The 20,568-nt window shown below is 41.6% G+C and overlaps 3 protein-coding genes across 11 annotated transcripts in view; 2 read left to right on the top strand and 1 right to left on the bottom strand.

The window, feature by feature from the left end:
- The window catches only part of LOC145458762 (protein unc-79 homolog), a 37,165-nt gene extending 32,766 nt beyond the window's left edge, over positions 1-4,399 (bottom strand). For 2 of the 8 annotated variants that reach the window (XM_080337232.1, XM_080337233.1), the window contains exons 1-3: positions 3,540-4,265; positions 2,624-2,808; positions 107-277 (exon numbers count right to left, since the gene is read on the bottom strand). In XM_080337232.1, the coding sequence (XP_080193358.1) occupies positions 107-277; positions 2,624-2,808; positions 3,540-3,694 (511 nt within the window). In that variant the 5' untranslated portion in view covers positions 3,695-4,265. Of the gene's footprint in view, positions 1-106; positions 278-2,623; positions 2,809-3,539 lie in introns of all 8 variants that reach the window. The other 6 variants (XM_080337231.1, XM_080337236.1, XM_080337235.1 and 3 more) reach the window with 6 other exon arrangements.
- LOC145458766 (uncharacterized) overlaps positions 1-20,568 on the top strand; it is a 181,010-nt gene that overhangs the window by 136,265 nt on the left and 24,177 nt on the right. The window lies entirely within an intron of this gene.
- LOC145458769 (uncharacterized) lies at positions 5,239-17,208 on the top strand. Of its 2 annotated transcripts, none has more exons than XM_080337249.1 (10): positions 5,239-5,503; positions 7,273-7,418; positions 7,484-7,608; positions 8,944-9,205; positions 10,120-10,153; positions 12,067-12,323; positions 15,104-15,211; positions 15,274-15,421; positions 16,090-16,200; positions 17,004-17,208. In XM_080337249.1, exons 1-10 carry the CDS (start codon positions 5,287-5,289, stop codon positions 17,081-17,083), a joined length of 1,488 nt encoding a protein of 495 aa, XP_080193375.1. In that variant the 5' UTR covers positions 5,239-5,286; the 3' UTR covers positions 17,084-17,208. The 2 variants fall into 2 exon arrangements, with proteins under 2 accessions (XP_080193375.1, XP_080193374.1); XM_080337248.1 differs by having other exon boundaries at positions 5,244-5,503; positions 10,045-10,153.

The raw sequence follows: 20,568 nt of genomic DNA, 5'->3' as shown, positions 1-20,568 counted from the left end.
AAGAAAAGATTCATGAATAGTGCCATTCTTTCTATTGCCAAAAATGTACCAAGTATCTCAGCCGAACTAGTATAAATTCAAATCTTTCTTCAATACCGGCACTTACCGAAGCACATTGGCAAGAGATTATCACTGAGCCCATCAACGATGAGGGCATGAAACTCAAAGTCTGCTTTAGAAAGAAGATAGGCTAATTGCAACGGAAGGTCATTTCTGATTTTGTCTTCCACGAAAATCATTGTATGAAAGAGCAGCTCGATAATACAAGCGCAGACATCTGTGAAGGAATCGGATGCAAAATTACAACTTTTATCGATAGTTTGCCGGTAATGCACAGTACTAGTGCTCTAAGTAGTCAGATTTGCAACTCGTAGAAGTACAAGTAACTTCACAAATTTCTATTCAAATATTAGTAGAAGAAGCAGTTTCAAAAGCACGTCAAAACTACTTCAAATAGAAGTATAAAATGAAGATGTGAAAAGTACTTAAGTAAGTAACTACAAAAAGTAGGTTCCACTTTCGAAATGTCGAGATGCATATTTCCAACTAACGAAAAATGATCAATGACACCATACGAATAGGTGCAAAGTTCGAAAATAGATTCAGTCATCGTGATACGCAGGCACTCTTTCACCCGGATGTCATTGCAATTTCACTCGTAAAACGGATGCAAGCATATCCAAGAACTACTTTTTACTTCACAATATCCAAAATCTATAAGTACGTAGTTTTGCCTAAAAACCTGTAAAGTAGAGAAAACATAAACAATTGAATAAGCAGGGCCGTAACTGCCGCACCCCAAACCCCCCAATTGGGGGGGGGCGAGCTCGAAAGGGGCCCCAAAATTTTTGGTGAATTAGCATAAATTATAGAAACTTTATGCAACTTCTTCACAAAATTTTCGCGCTGCGCGCAATTTCACGTTGCCAAATGTTATGATTGGGTACTCTTCCCCCAAGGAAAAATACGCAAGATTTATGAAAATATGCATATAGGCGTTGGCCAATACCACGCCACGACGCACCAAGACATATACAGTTTCAGGCCATGTAACACGCGACTCCAAGAAGTGTGCCAGAACGATCGGCAGCGAGAAACCTTGGCCGAAAAGGACTGCCCTTATGGTGACCGAAAACTACGTTATATATACGAAAGACATATAGGTTTATATGTACGAAATACATATAGGTTTATTTGTCCATAGGCGCCTAAATGACTGGCGCCGAATGTTCCTGTCTTGGTAATCTGAACCTCACAAGACAAATACCATCCCGCAAGAAAAAATTAGATGCCAGTGAAGAAATACCAATTTGAAATCGTGTGATCTTTTAGTCTAGTACGTTTGGGCGATTCTATATTTTTTGATATAGCAGACAGGAGGTCACGAAATAACATCATGTAACGAAGTCATACCAACGAGTCCGCCCGTCAGAAGATTTTCAATTATTATCTACGGGCTCTACAGTTTCAAAGACACCTCACTCAGCTCTACCGGTAAATCTGATTACGTGAGTAGAGAGGACAAGAAATTAATAGCAATATATATGCAATTCCCGATCTTATTGACCGATTTTATCATGAATTATCAAAAGATTTCGCGCTTGGCGCTGGCTAACTGAACAGTACAACTGTAATTTTGTGGCAAAAGCGAACAACGTGATTGGGGGGGGGGTCGGTTTATCACCCTATGGGAGCCCAAGACTCAAGTTTTTTTGGGGCCTGACGAAGTGCTGTTTCGTTCCTGCCAGCGGGTATACACCCGGAGATGTTCAATTATTATTGAGGGGTCCTACCTTTTCAAGCACACCTTACTCAGCTCTACCGGTAAATAAGATTACGGGAGCAGAGAGAGGATAAAAATTGATAGCAATATACAAGCAATACCGATAATACTGACCGATTCAGTCATGAATTATAGAAATTTCTCGAGCTTTGCGCGATTAAGCAAGCTAAGCTGACTTACTAAACGGACACTCAATGTATAAACAGCGTCATATTAACCGATTCAGTCATGAATTGTACAAGTTTCTCGCGCTTCGCGCGATTAGGCGGGCAAAGCAGACTCACTAAACGGACATCTCATGAAGAAACAGCGTATACCCAATGTAAATTGCGCATAGTCGGAGGGGGGTCTGGGGGGCTTCCCAGAAGTTCTGTTTACCACCCTAAGGGGGGCGCAAGACCAACGTTTTGGGGGGGGGCTGACGAAGTGCTGTTACGGCCCTGTGAATAAGTAGTACAAAAACACTAGGTAAAACCTTAGAATTATTTCGTCATTGACCACATCTAATGGACAGCCCGGAAGGCATAACGGAGTTTGTGTTTGCAAACTAATATATTGGCTATATCAATCACGTGGTAACGGCTATCGCATTTTATATCTCGTGTAGACATAGTGACAATAGAAAATTAAACGTGTGCAATCTGTGCATCTCTGTATGCTTACGCTGTACGGCTGAGTGTCATTCAAGTCCCAAACAACAGTCATAGACATGACAATTTACCGAACCAATTTACCATACCAATGATGATGATGAATATGTAGACAGTATAGAGACATCACAACACAATAAAATGTGTTCATTCATTACAAGAAGTTATAGAAGCCTATGTAGTCGGTTACCTTTAGTTTCCGGGGCGAATGGAATAGATTGCATCATCGACAGTGATAAGTCGTGCAACTGGCAATACTTCAACGGGGCGAACGATGCCAAATATTCAGGCCAAGCGCTGGCATCGCTCGATCTTCTGGCTTGTAGCCAGAGTGTTGGCTTGGCGTTGCCTTTGACGACTCTTGCTTTATGTACCCTGAGAATTAACGGACAGGTAGACAAATATACTGTTTTTCTCTTTGGGATAGAAGCCAAAATATATTTATGAAAGTAGGCACAAGCATCGTACGTGTGTAACTGTCTATGTTCTCTGTGAGTACATTGACTTGGCCTCGTGTTTGCGGTCCGTTATATATAGGCTACTTGTCACGCCGTAGGACTATCTGGGCTACCCAGTTCTCAAAGCCACAACAGGAGTTAAACCCGTTCAAACGCCAACCTCCGTGCGAATGTAGTCGATTCAAAATGCTCGGAAAGGTGAGTCATTGAGCCAAGCAGGGGAAAGTATCGTAGTATAGGAGCAAGACAGTTAGAGAGACGTACAGATAGTGGGTGAACATTGAACAATTCAACATTATCAATATTGATTTTCATGACGCGGAACACCTAAAGAGGCGAAAAGATCACCTAGGGTGGAGATCACAAAGTTAGCTACTAAGGGGAACGCTAGTTGTCTGGTTAAAATCCCATGCTTGGACTATTAGCCCAATAAGATATATAGGAAAGTCATGACTGCGCCACCGGTTACCACTGCCACAAATGACAGTCACGGAATCATACGAACGTAGGCCTGTCAAAACCTCACCCAATCCCACGCTATTGAGCTAGCCATCGACCAGTTTAGCAGCACAGCGAGTTTGATATCGCAATCCCCCCTTGGAACGGAGGTCGATTTTAACCTGTATCGGTTGTATGCAATTAACATACTTGATTAGTATTTCCTTGAAGTATTTCGTCAAGCTCTTCAAAGTGCTATAGTCCGCAGCAGTCGGCGTCTTACCATGTTGAAGCCTGGCCAATATTTCTTTCATAGAATCTATCTTCACCTGAACTACATCCCCAGAAATGACAAGTCGGTCCATTGCCAGCGTACAGCCGTGCAGTCGGCAGAAAGTTGAAATAAAGCTACTTACACGCTTCCTGAGACGCCATATAGTTTCCTGTGAGGCCGCAGACTCTATTCCGTTAAAGGAACAACTGTTCCGTTGAGGCCAGGTAGATATGCGGTATTCAGTGTTATTGAATTCCCATCGATTCTACTTGTAGGAGCTGAGAAGCGGGAGAATCGCGCGCTTTGGCTATCGATTGGAAAGAATCCCAGGAGATAAAAAAAAACGCATTTATTGATCGGCAGTTTTAAAAGCAATCCCGGGATGTCATTCCTAGCGTCTAAATCTAACCGACCCGTCGTAATAACCTGGTACTGCAGGCCTAGCAGCCTCTGAACGAACAAGCGCAACTGATTGATCTACAATGTTCATTACGACCCCAGCAATGACATGGAAATTATGTACTATAAATTAATATCTAATGAAATATAAAGCTTGTTTGAGCGGATTCATGAGGGTTGATTTTTCTCCCTTTACATAATTGTATTATCACATATTCTTGCTTTTCAGACACGCTACTCTCTTATATACACTATACAGTATCTGAAAGTGTATCTATATGTATTCATAATCAATGTAATATTCGTTGTTGACAATGACGACCAATTAGAATTTGCGGTCACCGGATAAAGGAAACAGCATGATGACGAATTATAGCAATTCGCTAACAATGAATTATATACATGACAATCCTAACGTACGCTTTCAGTTGCGGGTACAAAGAAGTACTGCGCTCTAAAAATGATGGGGTCTCAAATTTAAGCGCAGATCGAAAACAAGTTTTGGCCGTAACCGAGGTCGACTCCGGAATTCCTACACTTGAGTGTTGAAGGTTTATCAAGGCTCCTTCTCGTCATCTTATCCGTGCAAGCCGTGTCTTATAAAAGCACAAAAGTGGGCCGTGCTATACAAGGCGAGATCTACGGAATAGAAATGAAGAAAATTGGCCTGGTGTAAATAGCCATAGTAGTCGACAAACACCATGAATACCACACACAACACACCTGCCCAACGCTTACTACTAGAATTCAAAACGAACAGACAACATCGCTATTACGCAGACTCATTAATGGGATCAATTTCACCTAACAGGTGTGAAATTTCCATTTCTAACATCGAAATATATTGCCAGAAGTCTCTGAAATGCGGCTAGGGAGTTAACGTTTTCACCAGAGTAAGATTATAAAATCGTCTCACTACGACGCATGCGTGATTAGCTGATTACGAGTCATTTGCCTTAAATGTGTATACACGTACAGTAGAGTGTACAGTATCCACTTGCTCCAGACATGAGAGGTAACGGATGCCACGCTATGATTAGCAGGCTAATGCCGCGCAATGAAATCAGATCAAAAGACCAGGCAATCCCATGATTAACCATTATTTATGGCGTCATAATGGGTTTACCAATTTGTATATCACACTGTGTCGTCATAATTGATGGTTTCCTGTGTTTTGTTTGAATTTGGAATTAGGCAAAAACGTTGCGGCGCGTGGTAGTTATGTTTTTCGTCTCGAAATGTAGTAATGCAACCAAAACAATTGGAAATGCATCGTGCATTGCGATGGAAGTCGATTTTGCGCCATTACGTGATAGAATTTATCTTTTTATGAGAATTAAATCTGATATCATTGGAAGTTTATTGCACCTTTTGCATGAAGCATGGACCGGCCATGTGATGTTTCTTCATTTTCAGATTATTGTAGCTACAACACCGACTATGGCTGAGAGTGTTGAAGAGATTTGCAGGCTGGAACGTTTGATTCTATTTTTTGCAAAACGTGAGCAAATCTATGATAGGATATGTGATGACTCATTTGCTTCGCTGTATTTAGTCCCGTTACTTGACAACCAACGATTATCCAATATTTGTAAGTAGAGTAGCTTTCACCGCGAATATGTATGTTCTAGCGGCGAGCCTTATTGAACCTTTTTGAAATGTGGATTCCGTTGTGCGTAATACTAACGTGTGTTATTGGAGCTAGTTCTCTCTCATGAGAGAGAGAGAGAGAGATATGGTATTCTTTTTCGCCTGCACCATCGAGATGCTTGACGACGGAGTTGCGATACGGCCCCATGAGGCCATCTAGTCTGCGCCCCCGTTTTTTTCTCCTCCATGCTATCCGTGATTGCTGAGCGCCTATAGCAGGATAGCTGCGGATACCAATTTTCGAGTCATTGGTATGAGTTAATTTATCAACGATAAAATTATAGTTTAGTTATTATTTTTCCACTGTGTAAGGCTGTAAGCCTCTATTGGTCGCATCACAGCATACGAAACGTATAGAACAGAACTGCTCAGTGAGCACGTTAGTAGAAATGACATATTTCTTTAAGGTCGACTATATCGACCAAAACAACTTTGGCTCATTTTGTAGAGTTGTTTATGCTGATTCCAACTATATTCTACGTTCTGAAATGATAAGTCTTTTCTGAGATATCGTCGAAAAACGACCAAATAAACAAAATTTTGACATCGTCTTCTTTGCGGTCACATAAAAGGTACATATTTGATCATATCATATCATTCATACCTTTGGGACGTCATTGTGCGTACAGCCTGCGCTTCTGGTCTGATATGTTTGGGCGATTCTAATATATTTTGATTGTTTAACGACAATCCTGAGTGCGGTTGTCATGAGAAAGCAACATGCAACAATGCAATTTATTACAATGCCTCCGCCCCAAGATGTATAATTAATTTTATTGATCTGCCTTAAATTTCCGAACACATAACCGCCATATGTTCCATATGTCAATCTGATCACGTGGGCTGAGTGAGGATCAGAAATTGTTAGTAATGTATGAAATTATAACAATTTCATTCACGAATTTGATAAAATTTTCGCGTCCGGCGCAACTAAACAGCGACGCCACAATAAATTTGCAAAAGGTAAAGATAAGTGATTCCCGTGCGTTTCGTAAGTCGATTGGCCCGTCGTAGAGGATGTGACGGATAGGTCCCACAGAAGTTTGGTTCATCACCCTTTTGGAACTCAAGACCATTGTTTTGAGGGTACTGACGAAGTCCTCATATATATTCGACTCGGATAAGCTATTAATCAAGTCAGGGGCACATTTTCTGGACTTCAGCATGCACTGCTACACACTTCCCACAATTTGCTGTTAACATGTTAAGTTAAGATGGATATTTAATCAGAAGAATAGGGATGGTGTGGAAAGTTGAAATACCAGTCTATGAAACCATATAAGTTCTACACAGTGGCCGGATTTAGCAGGTTCGCACAGGTCCTACAGAACCTCTCACGATATTTTATGGGATCAGTGAACCGATTAGCATTGATGTTTTTGTCAATCCCGTTTTGTAACAGAACAAGTTGAAAAAATTGACCTAATTACTATTAAGTATGGCTGTCAAAACGTTTCAATCCCACCACTGGTTATACACAACATTAAAATATGTTATAGGTTGGTCACGATTTCACAGAAATGCCATTTCGAGTAGGATCTAGCAGGGTGATATCGTCGGTGTCATGCTCTGCTCGTACTCGTACAGTGTCTAATGTCAGCAAAATTTGCGCCGTTACAGAAAAACGTTTGTTGACAAGCTTTCCTACGCAGTACGACAAATCAGTTCGACTCGATACCATGGTGCAAGTCGCAGAAAAGCACCTCGCCGCTGGCCGGTACGGAAAAGCTATATCTGCATACAGAAATTCGTTACTATATTTCAAGGCGAGTGACTTACAAGACTTAACACTCGTATACCATTCACGATCGATTGGTGCCGACTCATTTAGACGTGGGAATACGAGATGCACGATCGCCACACATGCAATTCCTTTTTCGCCACGATCGAGTGCCAAATCACCATGAGTTTGCTGCTGCTGGGAAACTGCAGAGACGCTCTTGACCACGCAAACAGGTGCGTACAGCACGTCGCAAATACTGCCTCTATATAAAATAGTCAGCCCGGGCTCGCGTCTAAAATAACGAGCATTGAAACAGTCACGCGTCATAATAGCGTACGTGCAATGATAATGATTACGAGGCATTTAAATTGCACATATCAAACAACGAGGCAATAGATTCATGAATGACTCGCTGCCAGGATACTCATGATTTTGATAGCCTATATGTTTTGACACTCGTTATTCTACATTTACTCGGATGCCAATCAACCCATTGGCGAACCCGGATGGCCCTATCGTGGTAAAATATCCCAGACCGTGAGCATTGAGCAAGCAGTAAAGCAGTAACTGCGATTAGGCTTCGGAAGTACAGAACTTCAATATCGCAACAAAAAGTTGTTCATAGTTCATACGCCAAATTTATTTCACTCGAAGGTTTTCCAAAGATCCCTGTGACTCGCACCAAAACGCTTCCGTGGTCCACCGACTGAGAACCACTAGATCGAGGGGATTCGCAAATAGCCGAGACCACGCCAATAAAACCGACGAACAAAACCTCAGAATATGGAATTGAATTAATCGCGGGCATAGTCGTAACGTAGGCTAAGCAATGGCCCAATGATGTAAAACAATCTCGGCCCAGTCTCATGCAAGATTGACGACTAAACTAATTTGTTTCATTTGATTTCAATCAAGGTCAATTCCATGCGTTGTTATTCTACCAGAGCAGGGGTCACCAACACGCGGCCCGCGGGGTCAGAATTTGCGATCCGTGATGTGATTTGAGATTTCGGAAGAACGCTAAGTTCTGGAAGGATAAAATTGATTTCACATTCAAGATATTGTTATTGTTGTTTCAAAATAAGCTATTCGCCTGACCCAACATCACTATTCCTCACTACCTGAAACGGCCTCGATGATGGCAACAGCATTCTATCGGGCGAGAATCAGCTGATATGAATGTGCTTAGTGACTTACGACGCGAGGTCATATTTTGCGGCGCGTGATCTGATTTGAGATTTCTGAAGAACGCTAAGTTTGGAAAGGATGAACTTGATTTCATTTTCAAGATATTGTTATTGATTCAAAATAAGTTATTCGCCTGGCCCAAAATCACTATTCCCCACTACCTGAAACGGCTTCGATGATGGCAACAGCGTTCCATCGAGGGAATATCAGCTGATATGAATCGGCTTGTTTTCTTAACGTATAACGGCCCAGACGCTGCCAAATTCACGACCCTAGCCTCCTCCCCTAATTCAGTAGCCTATCCAGACTGACTTTACTTTGACCGCCTTTGAATTTAATTGCGCAGCCCGAATGTCCCGAATAATGAAGCCTGATCACAGGTGTATCGTTCACGAACCTTCGTTGCATCTCATTCACATATGGCGAGCGTTCGCGTTCCGGCGACTCGGATATTACGCGAGGGCGGTTAAATCGCTTACTGTGAGGGTTCCGCTGTTTCTTCGTCGCTGTCTGCAGGATTACTGGGGCGATGTGTACCGTTTCGTGTCGCTGCCGACGTGGAACTTTTACGAGGAAGACGTTGTAACTGCCTACTGGCGGGCTGTGTACTCGGTCTTGACGGGAGTGTCAAGGTCATACAAGGTGTTTTGAGATAATAATATTACTACAGATAGTATCTGAGGAGTTTCATTTCTACCCAATCATAAATTCCCAACAACCATTTTTTAAATACACAGTATTGTGGACAATTTCACAATTTATGTTGAAACTACAAAGTATACTCCTTTTTGAGTCAAAGTTATTCAACAATCAGCATTAGCATGAAATAGAAATTGGATAAAAAGTTCAAATTTGGTTCCCATTTTAAGGGGTTATCTGCAATGACTTATTTCTACTGACATTGTGTCGGAATTATCCACCAGAAAGTCATTACAGTACGTTCAAACCAATAAGACTTATTTCCCTAAGAGCCATTGAATGGATCGTTGTGTAATGCGTATACAATACAGACAGCGTTATGGAGTCGAAATTTCTCTAATGAAGTTGGTGTCACAGAAATATTGTAATACCCGTCGAAGTCGTTATTATAATGAAGGTTTGAAATTATTATGAAACAATATTTACTTGGCTGTGACTTTACCATGTTATTTTCTGGGGAAATTGCTAGGAATGTAAGAGTCCTGTGAGGAAAATTTGAGGAGTCGGTCCGGTTGTAGTTTCAGAGTCAGAGCCGGAGTCGGAATATTGGAAATCCCTGGTGTTAGACTCGATTGTCGAGTGAACCGACTCCTTGGCCGATGTTACATACAGATAGCCGTGATAAATCAGCGTTTTATTCGATATCACTGACATATATATACCTTATATGTCACAAAATCCGTAAATAGAAGCAAGCTGGTAATTTTGTTTCGAATTATTTCGACGCGGAAGTAGACTTAGGGCGATACACTCTTAAATTAATGTAAAGGCCTCCTTCACAGGTAGATCACTTCGAAGAAATTCCTTATTTCTCATCAGAAGAGAGCTACAACGTTCTTTCACTTCAATTTCTACAGAGGAACCCCGCTTATCATTACGCAGTACTCGTCGGTGAGTATGGCCAAGGAGTCTTATATCTTTTATTGGCCGTGGCCCATTTTTCGGGTTTGAAGTGTTCTGTGTCCCACTTCATAGACTAATAATATTTTTATATACATTTCATTAATATATTCATTGCAACGCGCAAAGATATGTTCTTACTGCTTCTCAACAAAGCAATATAGTCTATGATTTCAAGTGCCACTGTGATTGTCGGTACGTGGGAAGAACAACTCAGCGCTTGCAGGAACGCATCAAACAACATGTTCCGAGCGTTATTTGATCGCGCACATTGGACTCTCGCGAAGTCGCAGCCGTAACTGATCTGCCATTACTAGAACGTAATCAGGCCATGGCTATGAACTCTGCCATCGGCAAGCATTTGCCTGAGAATGCAACTTGCGCTAAAAACTATCGCGATGAAAGATTCTCTATATTAGGTAGAGGCCGCACAAATTTCCATCTGTCTGCACTGGAATCGACTTATATTAAAATCCACCGACCGCGCTTGTGTCAGCAGAAGGAATTTTTAGTCAATCTAAAAATTAGCCACTAGCTGTGCTCGCGGTTTGCCTCTATTTCATGTTGTTTCGTTTCTATGACGTCATAATTGGTTGCATGCAATGTAGCTAGATGCATATTTTTGAAATTTTACGTTTGCTGAAGATTGCCCTTGAAGAGTATCAGCTCGATAAGTCTCGGGTTTTAATATATTTTGCAATGAATATATTATTAAAATGTATATTAAAGTTCTGTACCCCAAAGAGTCTCTTCAAATAATATTTCTGCTCGGATGCGTGGTAATCGCCGGAGTTGATACGCCTATTTATATTAAATGTGCTATTTATTTGCTACTATCCATATTAAAATCTTGGTTTCTAGCGACATTAAATCGCGCCATAAGCGAAGAAAATTCTTAAGATGCATGCATCTTCAAAGTATGACTAACAAAATATTTCTGGGTCCCCCTTCCAGCTCACCCCCAATTTTGTGTGTTGGGGTGCCGCAGCTACTCTGATATAGCTCTGGCAGTTCTGAGATCCCGTATTAGATTTTGTACACGAAAGTCGCTGAACACAACGATCTAATCCCTGCATCCACGAACTACCATGTGCTCAAAATAGTTTCGACACGCGTTTGAAATCGCTACTTCAAAATGTAATTGAATATAAAGTTATGGCGCTACTTCTGCATCCACTTGAGCACCAACGCTGCCTATTTGGACCACTTACTGACTTCACGATAACGACAATATTGCTTTTCGGCTGCAGAGGTCGTGTGCACCACGACAAGTATTGGCTAATTCATGCAGTCGCAGTTCAATGACGATTAACAGTTGATAGTATCTTGCTTTCCCTCACACTGGCTATAGTATTACGTAGAAAGGGTCTCTATTGCCAAACTTTTAGTTCAGCTCACCGTGTCTCTGGGCTTTCAGATACACAGCAGTGACAGCGAGTTCGGTACTGACTAGCTCTGATAGATTCCCGACTGCCGAATATTGACAGAACAGCGGTCCGAAAGCAACTATACGATATGCTGTGGGAGCTGGTGGCCTACTTTATAAAGCCACAATACTTGCAACGAGAAGCCCCGGTTCGAGACTCGGCCGTAGCGCATATAGATCTCTTGGAAGCCTATTTGAGGTCCTCCTTCCTATGTCGCTGTCCTTACGACTTTTATACAACATGAAAAGTCTAGCGAATGACCCACCAAAAGACGAATGAACGTCGTTTAAAAACAGTCATCCGAAAAGATCATGATCGAACGCTCTCGCATCGGAAATTATATCGAGGTGGCTGTTAGATTGAGACACCATTCGCATAGTTGCTTCTACATCAGCACACCTGTTCATTACATTAAATTCTACATCGTGTGTCTTGAACGGATAAAAGTAATAGAACCGCCGATCATCGCTATTTTAGATCGCTCCACCAGACGCGTACTCCCGGACACGCACTGTTCCATACTGCACGAATCCAACCTTCGGTTCTTCCACCAAGCGACCGGCTTCACGGAGAAGACACCCGGGCTGCCCTACTTCAGCGAACCGTCCAAGTCGTCCAAGTACCTGCTCAAGCGAATGGGGAGGAGTTCCAGTTTGAAAATTAGGCAGCAATTCGTCGACAAATTGAGATATATAGCGGAGATGTCGGACGTCATCAACTGCACGAGTTACGAGGTGAGAAGAGGATCATGATTGCACTGTTGTAATGACTCGACTCGAGTCCGACTCGAGTCACGATTTTCTGATGACTCGACTTGACTCGAGTCATTTCTCAAAATACGGAAATGACTCGACTCGAGTCAATCGGTGTATTGACTCGACTTGGACTCGAGTCATTGCGCTTGACTCGAACCAAGTCATATGACTCGAGACTCAGACGGCCAAGACCGACAATTAATTGTAATTTCGAAGAATAGTAGAGTAACCCCACTATTGGATTTCGTCTACTGGTACTGGTACTTGAAAATGCGACCAAAAACTGCCAAAAGTGAGGAGAATTAGTATATTATAAATGCGAACCATTCGATATCACCAAATAAAGTTATAAAAAGTGTGTTTAACAAGACTTTAACTGGAAACCGAGCAGTCAACACAATGACTTGGACTCGGACGCGAGTCATATTACCATGACTCGGACTCGACCCTCTGCTCGATGACTTGGACTCGGACTTGACTCGGTGGTGAATTGAAAATGACTCGACTTGACTCGAGTCAAAACTATAAAAGTGAGATTGACTTGTGATTCGGAGCTTTGTGACTGGGTTACAACGCTGCATGATGGATAGTGTGGCTGTCGCCAGTTAAACTACACTCTCAGCGAAAAGGGTGTGCATTAGGGTTGTCCATAATTTGGAAAATCTTAATAATGCTCGGTTGTAATGTCTTATTCTATAGATTATTGATAAAAAACAACAATGGGCCAAAAAGAAGCTCACAGGAAAGTCGTTAAGATTTCGTGCAAAGCGTTTGAAAGTTGCTGCCGAAGAATGGGCGTACCGCCGACCATGGAACGGCGAGAAGACTAGTAATCACGAAACCGCGGCTCTTGATTGGCTAATAGGCAATGTTCAATGATCACGACAGCAGCAGCTTGATGATTTGGTGATCAGGGAGTCTGGTACCGGCGGCGATTGTGAAAGCGCACTGTAGATAGGTTGACAGATAATGATTTAGGATTCATTCAGGGCATGTTTACAACAAAATGACTAGTAATGATAATGTTCAGCAGTGGTGCATGAGAGGGGGATGCAGTCGCATCCTCAAATGATTTTAATTCTTCACGAATTGAATTTTTGAGCTTCGTGATAGTTTTCAAATAATATTCTACACCTTTCCCTCGACATTTCAAAATTACAATACGTTACAAGAAACAACTATATGCAGTATACAAGAAGTATATATTTACACTAACCGCTGCATGGAGTAAATATTTGAAAATAACAATCAAACATATGACAAATAGCTTTGAACTACACCAAGCAACAAGGATCACTTGATATCACCGAATACATATCTTTACTGGGATTAGTATTGCATACATCAAGCCATCTATTGGTCAGTGACCTTCTCAATTACCGACAGTTTATTCTGTCTCTATCCACGCTTTCCACAAGACAGTATATTGTGTCGACTTGGCGCTACGACACTACCCCGAATCGCAGCCTTATAGCTGTAACACTCTGTAACATCTCCAGTCGGTATTTTCGTAACACCAGAAAGCCATGTTCGCATTGAAGCAAATTTACGATATATTTACCGTAGGATCGCTCAATGTGAAGGAAAGTATTTCGAAAACCGCCTTCAGTATCAACAAAATCGCTTTCGTAAATATTTCGGTAAATTATAGACTGTGTGACCAGTGTAAGTTACGGAATCGGTCCGGAAACTGCAGTGTGAAGACACTCCTGGTTAAAGATATTTTTGGTCCGTATACGACAGGGATTGGAAGCCTGTTTCGTCAAAGGAGCCCTATTTACCCTATACTTTCAATTGTGAACATCAATCCACTAAGACGTCACAATGGAATATGCGTGACGTCATGGCTTAGAAAAAAACATGTTTTGAACAAAGGCCTTGTTTTAAATTGATTTTTGTTTTAAACACAACCCTACCTACGTTCACGCATAATGCGGATAAAATATTGTACTCGATTTATACCGCGGCATAAGTCTAAAGTGGGTTCTGGTTTCGTGTACAGTGCATGCCATGGGTGTACTGTACACTACAGTGTACACTTTACATTAGGGCTGTTCAAAGATAACGTTTTTTTCAGATTCCAGCCATTCACTGATTAAATTGTCAGGTTCCAGCGGAGGTTTCCAGCCTGGAAGTAATTTCACTCTGTTATAAAGGGGGGAAATTAGGTGATTTGGAGTCACGTGTGTGGGTATGTTAGTCAGCATGCGCAGTAAATATGATAATTTTCATTTCAAGTTATCAGGCGCATTAGGCAGCTTTTTCTTAGGGGTATTTAATCGTGAATAGGTGCCAAATATGTGCACGGGACCATAACGGTTGGAAGTCCATGGTTACAGTATTCGCATTCCGTACATGCCAGTTGTTCAGTAGGCTACTTGTATTTTGAACTTTATACCCAACTTAACTAAAATCAATATTTGGAGGTAGTGAAAAATACTCAGTATCAATTCCTACGCGAAGTGACGCCACAAAGATATTCTCGTCGGTATTTGTGCTGCTGTCCTGTCTAAATCGTAACGCAACTCCGATATTTCGATGACAATTGTCATAAGAACAGTCACAATTCTGTTCTATATAGCCAAGGTTTTTGTCTGCAGAGCTACAGCACGACATGGTGGAAATTAATACTCACAACTTCATAAGTTAAGCATTTTTTCCCAAGGTTATGTATACTTCCAGATATCCCTGGTTCCTCCGATTTTGACGATATCCAGTCGCACGCAATCGGTTAAATATTTCGGAATGTTTTGTTGCAGATGAGACTGCTTGCTGGCTTCGGAATTCACGAGAGGCTCATCCTGTGTTCCGCACTCGTATTGAATAGCGAATTTGAGGAAGCTCTTCTAGAGTATAGATGCTTAAAGGTTATACGCATTCTCACACACGCTAATGCCCGTCGCTTAGCCGACAATGATCTTTATCACAGGCCGACATCTCCTTATTTGGATTGCTGGGAAGTAAAGCTGATTTAAAACATCACATGTCGTCGGCGAGACACCTGAACGCCATTCGAAAAATCGTAGATGCGTTGAAAGTCAGGGTCGAAATGGAATATGACACGATGCGTTCTATCGGTATTGTTTCCGTATTATATTAGTGCCAAATTACGGCACAAAATTGCACCTATAAGTTGACTTCAACATCATAGAAATTTGACTCTTGAAATATGACACTTATTAAAAACGATATGCGTGGATTGATGCTGCGTGACATTCATTAGAGACTTCAACCAAACGGACGAACTAATTTAGGATACATAACATATCAAGCCATTCGATGATGATTTATCGGTCAATCACTTGTCCACATATCACACTGCATCAATCGGAATGCAAGGGAAAAAGGTAGAATCATTTGAAGTGTATACTAGAAAAAACACCATCGCTACGTATTTCGAGACATTCAAGTCACCTATGGAAATTCCGGTAGCCTACTGGTACAAAGTTGATAGTTTCCCCAACTCATCCTCGTAGAAATACGTATTCGCATTGGGATTGAGGTTTCGCTTCGTTTCGAATTATCTTGATCCATCCCGGTATTAAAGTTAAAGGTCACGAAGTTGCACCCTGCGTTATCGATATTATGGATATAAATTACAAATACACACTAAGATCCGTAGCACAAGACTTGCTGGATTTGCATTTTTTCCATTATGTGCAAATCCCGTTAACGAGAGTGTGTGCATTGCACACTGTACAAGTGTGCATTGTGCATGTGCTTGTGCAACCATGGTTTCTTGCAGGTCACATTACGCAACGGTTGCAAACGAGCGCAATAGCATGGTTGCAAAAGAATCCACCTGTTCAACCCAAATCCAATAAGAAAACTCCGAAAAAGAGCAAAATAGGAAAAGGTCAGTCCGTGTTTTGTAATGTGAATTGGTTTCGACACCTTCATTAACATGTAGCAGCAAAACATGATTGGTATTACCCGTTTTAATTATTAACACTACTGCTGGGCAAGTAGCATTGCGTTCTCTAAAAGGGAACGAGATTATACACACTACCTATTGGAAATTATTGAAGAGGGGATTCTAATTCTAAGGCGCATTATCCAATATCTTCAGTATTTGATCGAATGATGGATCATAGGTTTTGAAGTTACAGTGAAACTGCTTCAATGCGTACATACATGCGTACATACATGCGGACATGCTCTTGCAATACATATGCTATTTCTGATTCCGCTATATATCTATGGCAGGCGTGTCCACCAGATCAGCCAACATCCTTACCTTCATATATTGTGTGGAATATCCGACCTTACACTGTGTTAAGTTACCAGCATTGGTAACAATTTGCGGTTCTACTAGCAAAAAGAGTCCGCGTTACCATCCAATATTTGAATTGAATTAAATAACATTTGAATTTGATCGATCGCACCCTTATAGCATCACAAGTTCTCTTGAGTCATTTACAAACTTACAACAACTGCGTGGTTGTAAATCAGAATTATGTACTGCTGATTTGTTTTGCAAACCAAGCTATGGCGAAATTTTGGATTGAACCCGCTGACCAGGTATTAGAATTCAATGCTCAAACAACACGAGATCTTTTGTTACTCTACTAACAAATATATATCAGATGTAGTGATACAGTTACATTACATCGGTGGCATCTTCTAGTTATAAATAGTGATCACCAGTGTAATTTTCAGATCGACGCTCTGCGGGCGAGTGGAAACTTTCAAAGTCGTCCCCGCAAAAGATCCGATTGCATAGACGCGGCTCATTTTAGAATTATTTTGGATTACAAACAACTGTTGCTATCTCTCCTTGATTTTTTCCATCCGCCCTTTCGCGACATTTTAGCGCAAATATTTCGTCTTCAATTACATGTAAAAGAGCTATATCAGTTTCTCATACGTGCTGTTTATCGCACTTGCGGCTGTTTTTGGGAAATGAATCAGTGATGGTATCTGAATATTTATTGGAAAGCGACGGATAGTACTTTCGCAAAAACATTCAATTTGCTGGTTAACCTTTCCGACTATCTGTGTCATCGCGGTGTGTTGATACTCTATTATTATTTACGCTGGCGTATATTTTTGATTACGTCAGAGTAGCATTTTGATATCAAAGAGACAGAGCCATTTTAAGAATTAGGTACAAATATAGATGTCTCTCGTCGTAATAAATCTTCCCAATAAAATTCGATATTATAAAAATCCATAATATTTGATGCCCCCGGCCCCATCTGCTATGGAACTGGGTTCTGTGCAGTTGGCGTGGCTCTAAACATGGCTCTCGTCGAGTGTGTAATGTACCACCAGTTATAACACTGAATGTAATCATGATTACCATATACTGACCGTAAATATGCGGCATGACTATGTGGATATTCTTTGATCCGTATAAGACAGGGAACGCAAACCATTTTCGTTAAATGAGCCATATTTGCCCTGGATTTTCAATTGTCACTTCGAAAGAATCGCATAACACGTCTATCAACTGTGACATCACAATCGAAGAGCTGTGACGTCATTGTGACACACAATCGAAGTTTACTACACGCGCCATGTTTTGCGTGTTTCTTGATCACGCTCTTGACTGTATGGTCGCAATGCGCTTGGAAAGAGTAGCACTAATAAATCGCTAGACTTACAAATGAAATCCAATCGAATTATTGCTGTATTACAAATGAACTTATATATATCGGAGATAGAATTGGCATTTCGATTTCGAGCATGTCCATGTCCACATTCAAGTCGAAATACAAGCAATATCTACTAAATGAATACTAGTCCGCCCTCAAGATTACCTGACCAACGGCCTGACCTATCGATCTTGCTTTTTATTATACTATCTTCGTTTACTTTTCATTCAGTGTGCAATGTGCATGTCTCCTCTTTACATCGCCTAAGCCAAGGTGAGTGTCTGATTTCAAAGACTACTCCAAGTCGTTTCGACACCTTCCTATATCTTTTCATTGTATCGCATTTTTGTGGTATATTGAATGGATAAAAATTGCAAATAAACCGAACACAAACCCCAACCTCCCTTGCGCATGCCACTGCACACGACGAACCACCATGGAAGTCACAATTCGACTATTCTGATCGACCCTAATTGCCTGCAACCAAGGATTGCCAATACGGGCGCGTGTCATTAAAATTCATATGTATGAGTTGAAGGCAGGTCTTTGGAGCCGGAGCCGTGCATTTTCGCCGGAGCCGGAGCTCCATATAAAATTCAGCCGGAGCTGGAGCCGGTTATTTGAGGAGTTGCTCCGGCTCCGACGTATTTCATAATATGCTATTATATATGCAACAAATATCTGCTGATTCCACATAATTTATCAGCAGGCGTGAATTTTAAAGCTGTGCATAGCAATGGCATGGAGTAAAGTGCGTTCTAGTGCAACTATGATGTTGTCGACAATTGACAAGTATTTATTATGACGTCACAAGCCGGCACAACGGCACCTATGTCTAAATCGTTGCTGCATGCGATGTTACTGACGGCTGACAGACTCTAGATCAGTGGTTCTCAACCGCCGGTGCCGGTCCGCGACGACATTCCTGCCGGTCCGCGAGGTATATTACAATTTTATACTTCAATTTCAAGATGTAATGTTGAAGGTTTTGTCCATTGATAGAATAAATAAAACATCAAAATAATTCAGAAGTTCGTGAGGTGTCATTAGGGCTTGAAACATGTTCGATTTGCCTTAAAGATCAAGATATGTTATTTGACGAGCGACAAGTACAGAACAGGTACGAACTGACTCATCGCTAAACAGCGCAGTTTGCGCGATCATTCGTTTTCGATTCATTCATTTTGTGTAGGACCGTAACTTTTCCCAACATTTTCAGTTTATTTTCGCGCTTTGCGCGATTTAATGTCACTAAATGTCTTGCATATTAAGTGCCCTTCTCCGAGATACGCATGATTTATAGAAATAGGCATTTATGCGTCAGCCATTACCTCGCCACGACCTACCCACCCCTAATGAAGTATAGGCTAACATGGAACTCCGAAGGGTGTGCCAAAAATTCGGCAGCGAGAAAACCGATTCAGTCATTATAATGATCGATAATATTCGGTATTGCCGCGACTAAGCTACATAAACTCTCTGCTTACACCGAGTAGAATGAATGTGCTCACAAGTACAGGTGAAAACATCCACCGAACTGTAGGGTCTGGGGGTGAATCCCCCGGAAGTTTGGCTTATCTCCCTGTGGGGGACCAACACCAACGTTTTTGGGGTGGGTTAACGAAGTGCTTTTGCGGCCCGAATTTCCGGATGGCCGCTATAGTTGCGGCAAGGTGTTTTCCTGCGGCACACATTGTATTCGTAGTTGCCAGAGTAGCGTATGCGTCTGATGGAAGTGGGCAATGAGCAAGGTAGCACGACAATGTGCTTGGTTCGACTTGGTGCTTCGTTCAACTTGGTTCGAGTTGGCGCGGTCGGTTAAACCCACGACCTTTGGCGCGAAAGACTGTAAACGACTCTCGGCGGTAGCACGTTTATCTGGATAAGGCAATTTTACCTCGAGTCAGCAGACTGACTACCATAAAATCACATGGATGCTATCATGAAGATAATTAATTTTACGATCAAAACCCTTTAAATGTCCCTCTCTAGCACCCTATAATTGCAAAAAATTGGTTGCATACTTTACATTTTGGCTTCATTTCAATTTTCGAAGTGCACCGGTCCGCCAGACATTTTTAAAAACTTTACCGGTCCGCGAGGTGAAAAAGGTTGAGAACCACTGCTCTAGATTACTATAGATAACTAACCCATGGGTAGATTAGTAATCTATATAGACCAGAGATGGCCAACCTTTTCGGCTAAAGGGGCACATGCAATTGACGAACAAGTGCGCGGACCACTAGCCGCTCCAAGCGGGTAAAATTTTCAAAGTTTATAAATGAACTAGGTCAATAATATTATTACTTGAGTATATTGCGGGTCTACTGTATACCGCCCGCTGGGCGCAGTTTGCAAGGACACGACTATTCGGTGTTTGGACACATCGATATCGAAGGTTTCCAGTAATATGCGACAATCATTTTGTGCTTACATTTCATGGTCGACGTTCTTTCTGCGAGCGCAAACGCGAAAAGACTTTCTCCCGTAATTACGAATACAGTTAGACTCAATCGGGTAAATTAGGCGTTTTTTTTGCATTTTCAGGAGAGGGTAGGCTACCAAGCAAGAAGTCGTGTGACAATTAAACACGCGAAGCGTTAAGAGAAATTTCACTACTACTTCAG

Source organism: Botryllus schlosseri, chromosome 16 (assembly GCF_051294905.1).
Source record: "Botryllus schlosseri isolate E-star chromosome 16, Bs_hap1, whole genome shotgun sequence".
Taxonomy (NCBI): domain Eukaryota; kingdom Metazoa; phylum Chordata; class Ascidiacea; order Stolidobranchia; family Styelidae; genus Botryllus; species Botryllus schlosseri.
This window is presented reverse-complemented; position numbering and strand designations above follow the sequence as displayed.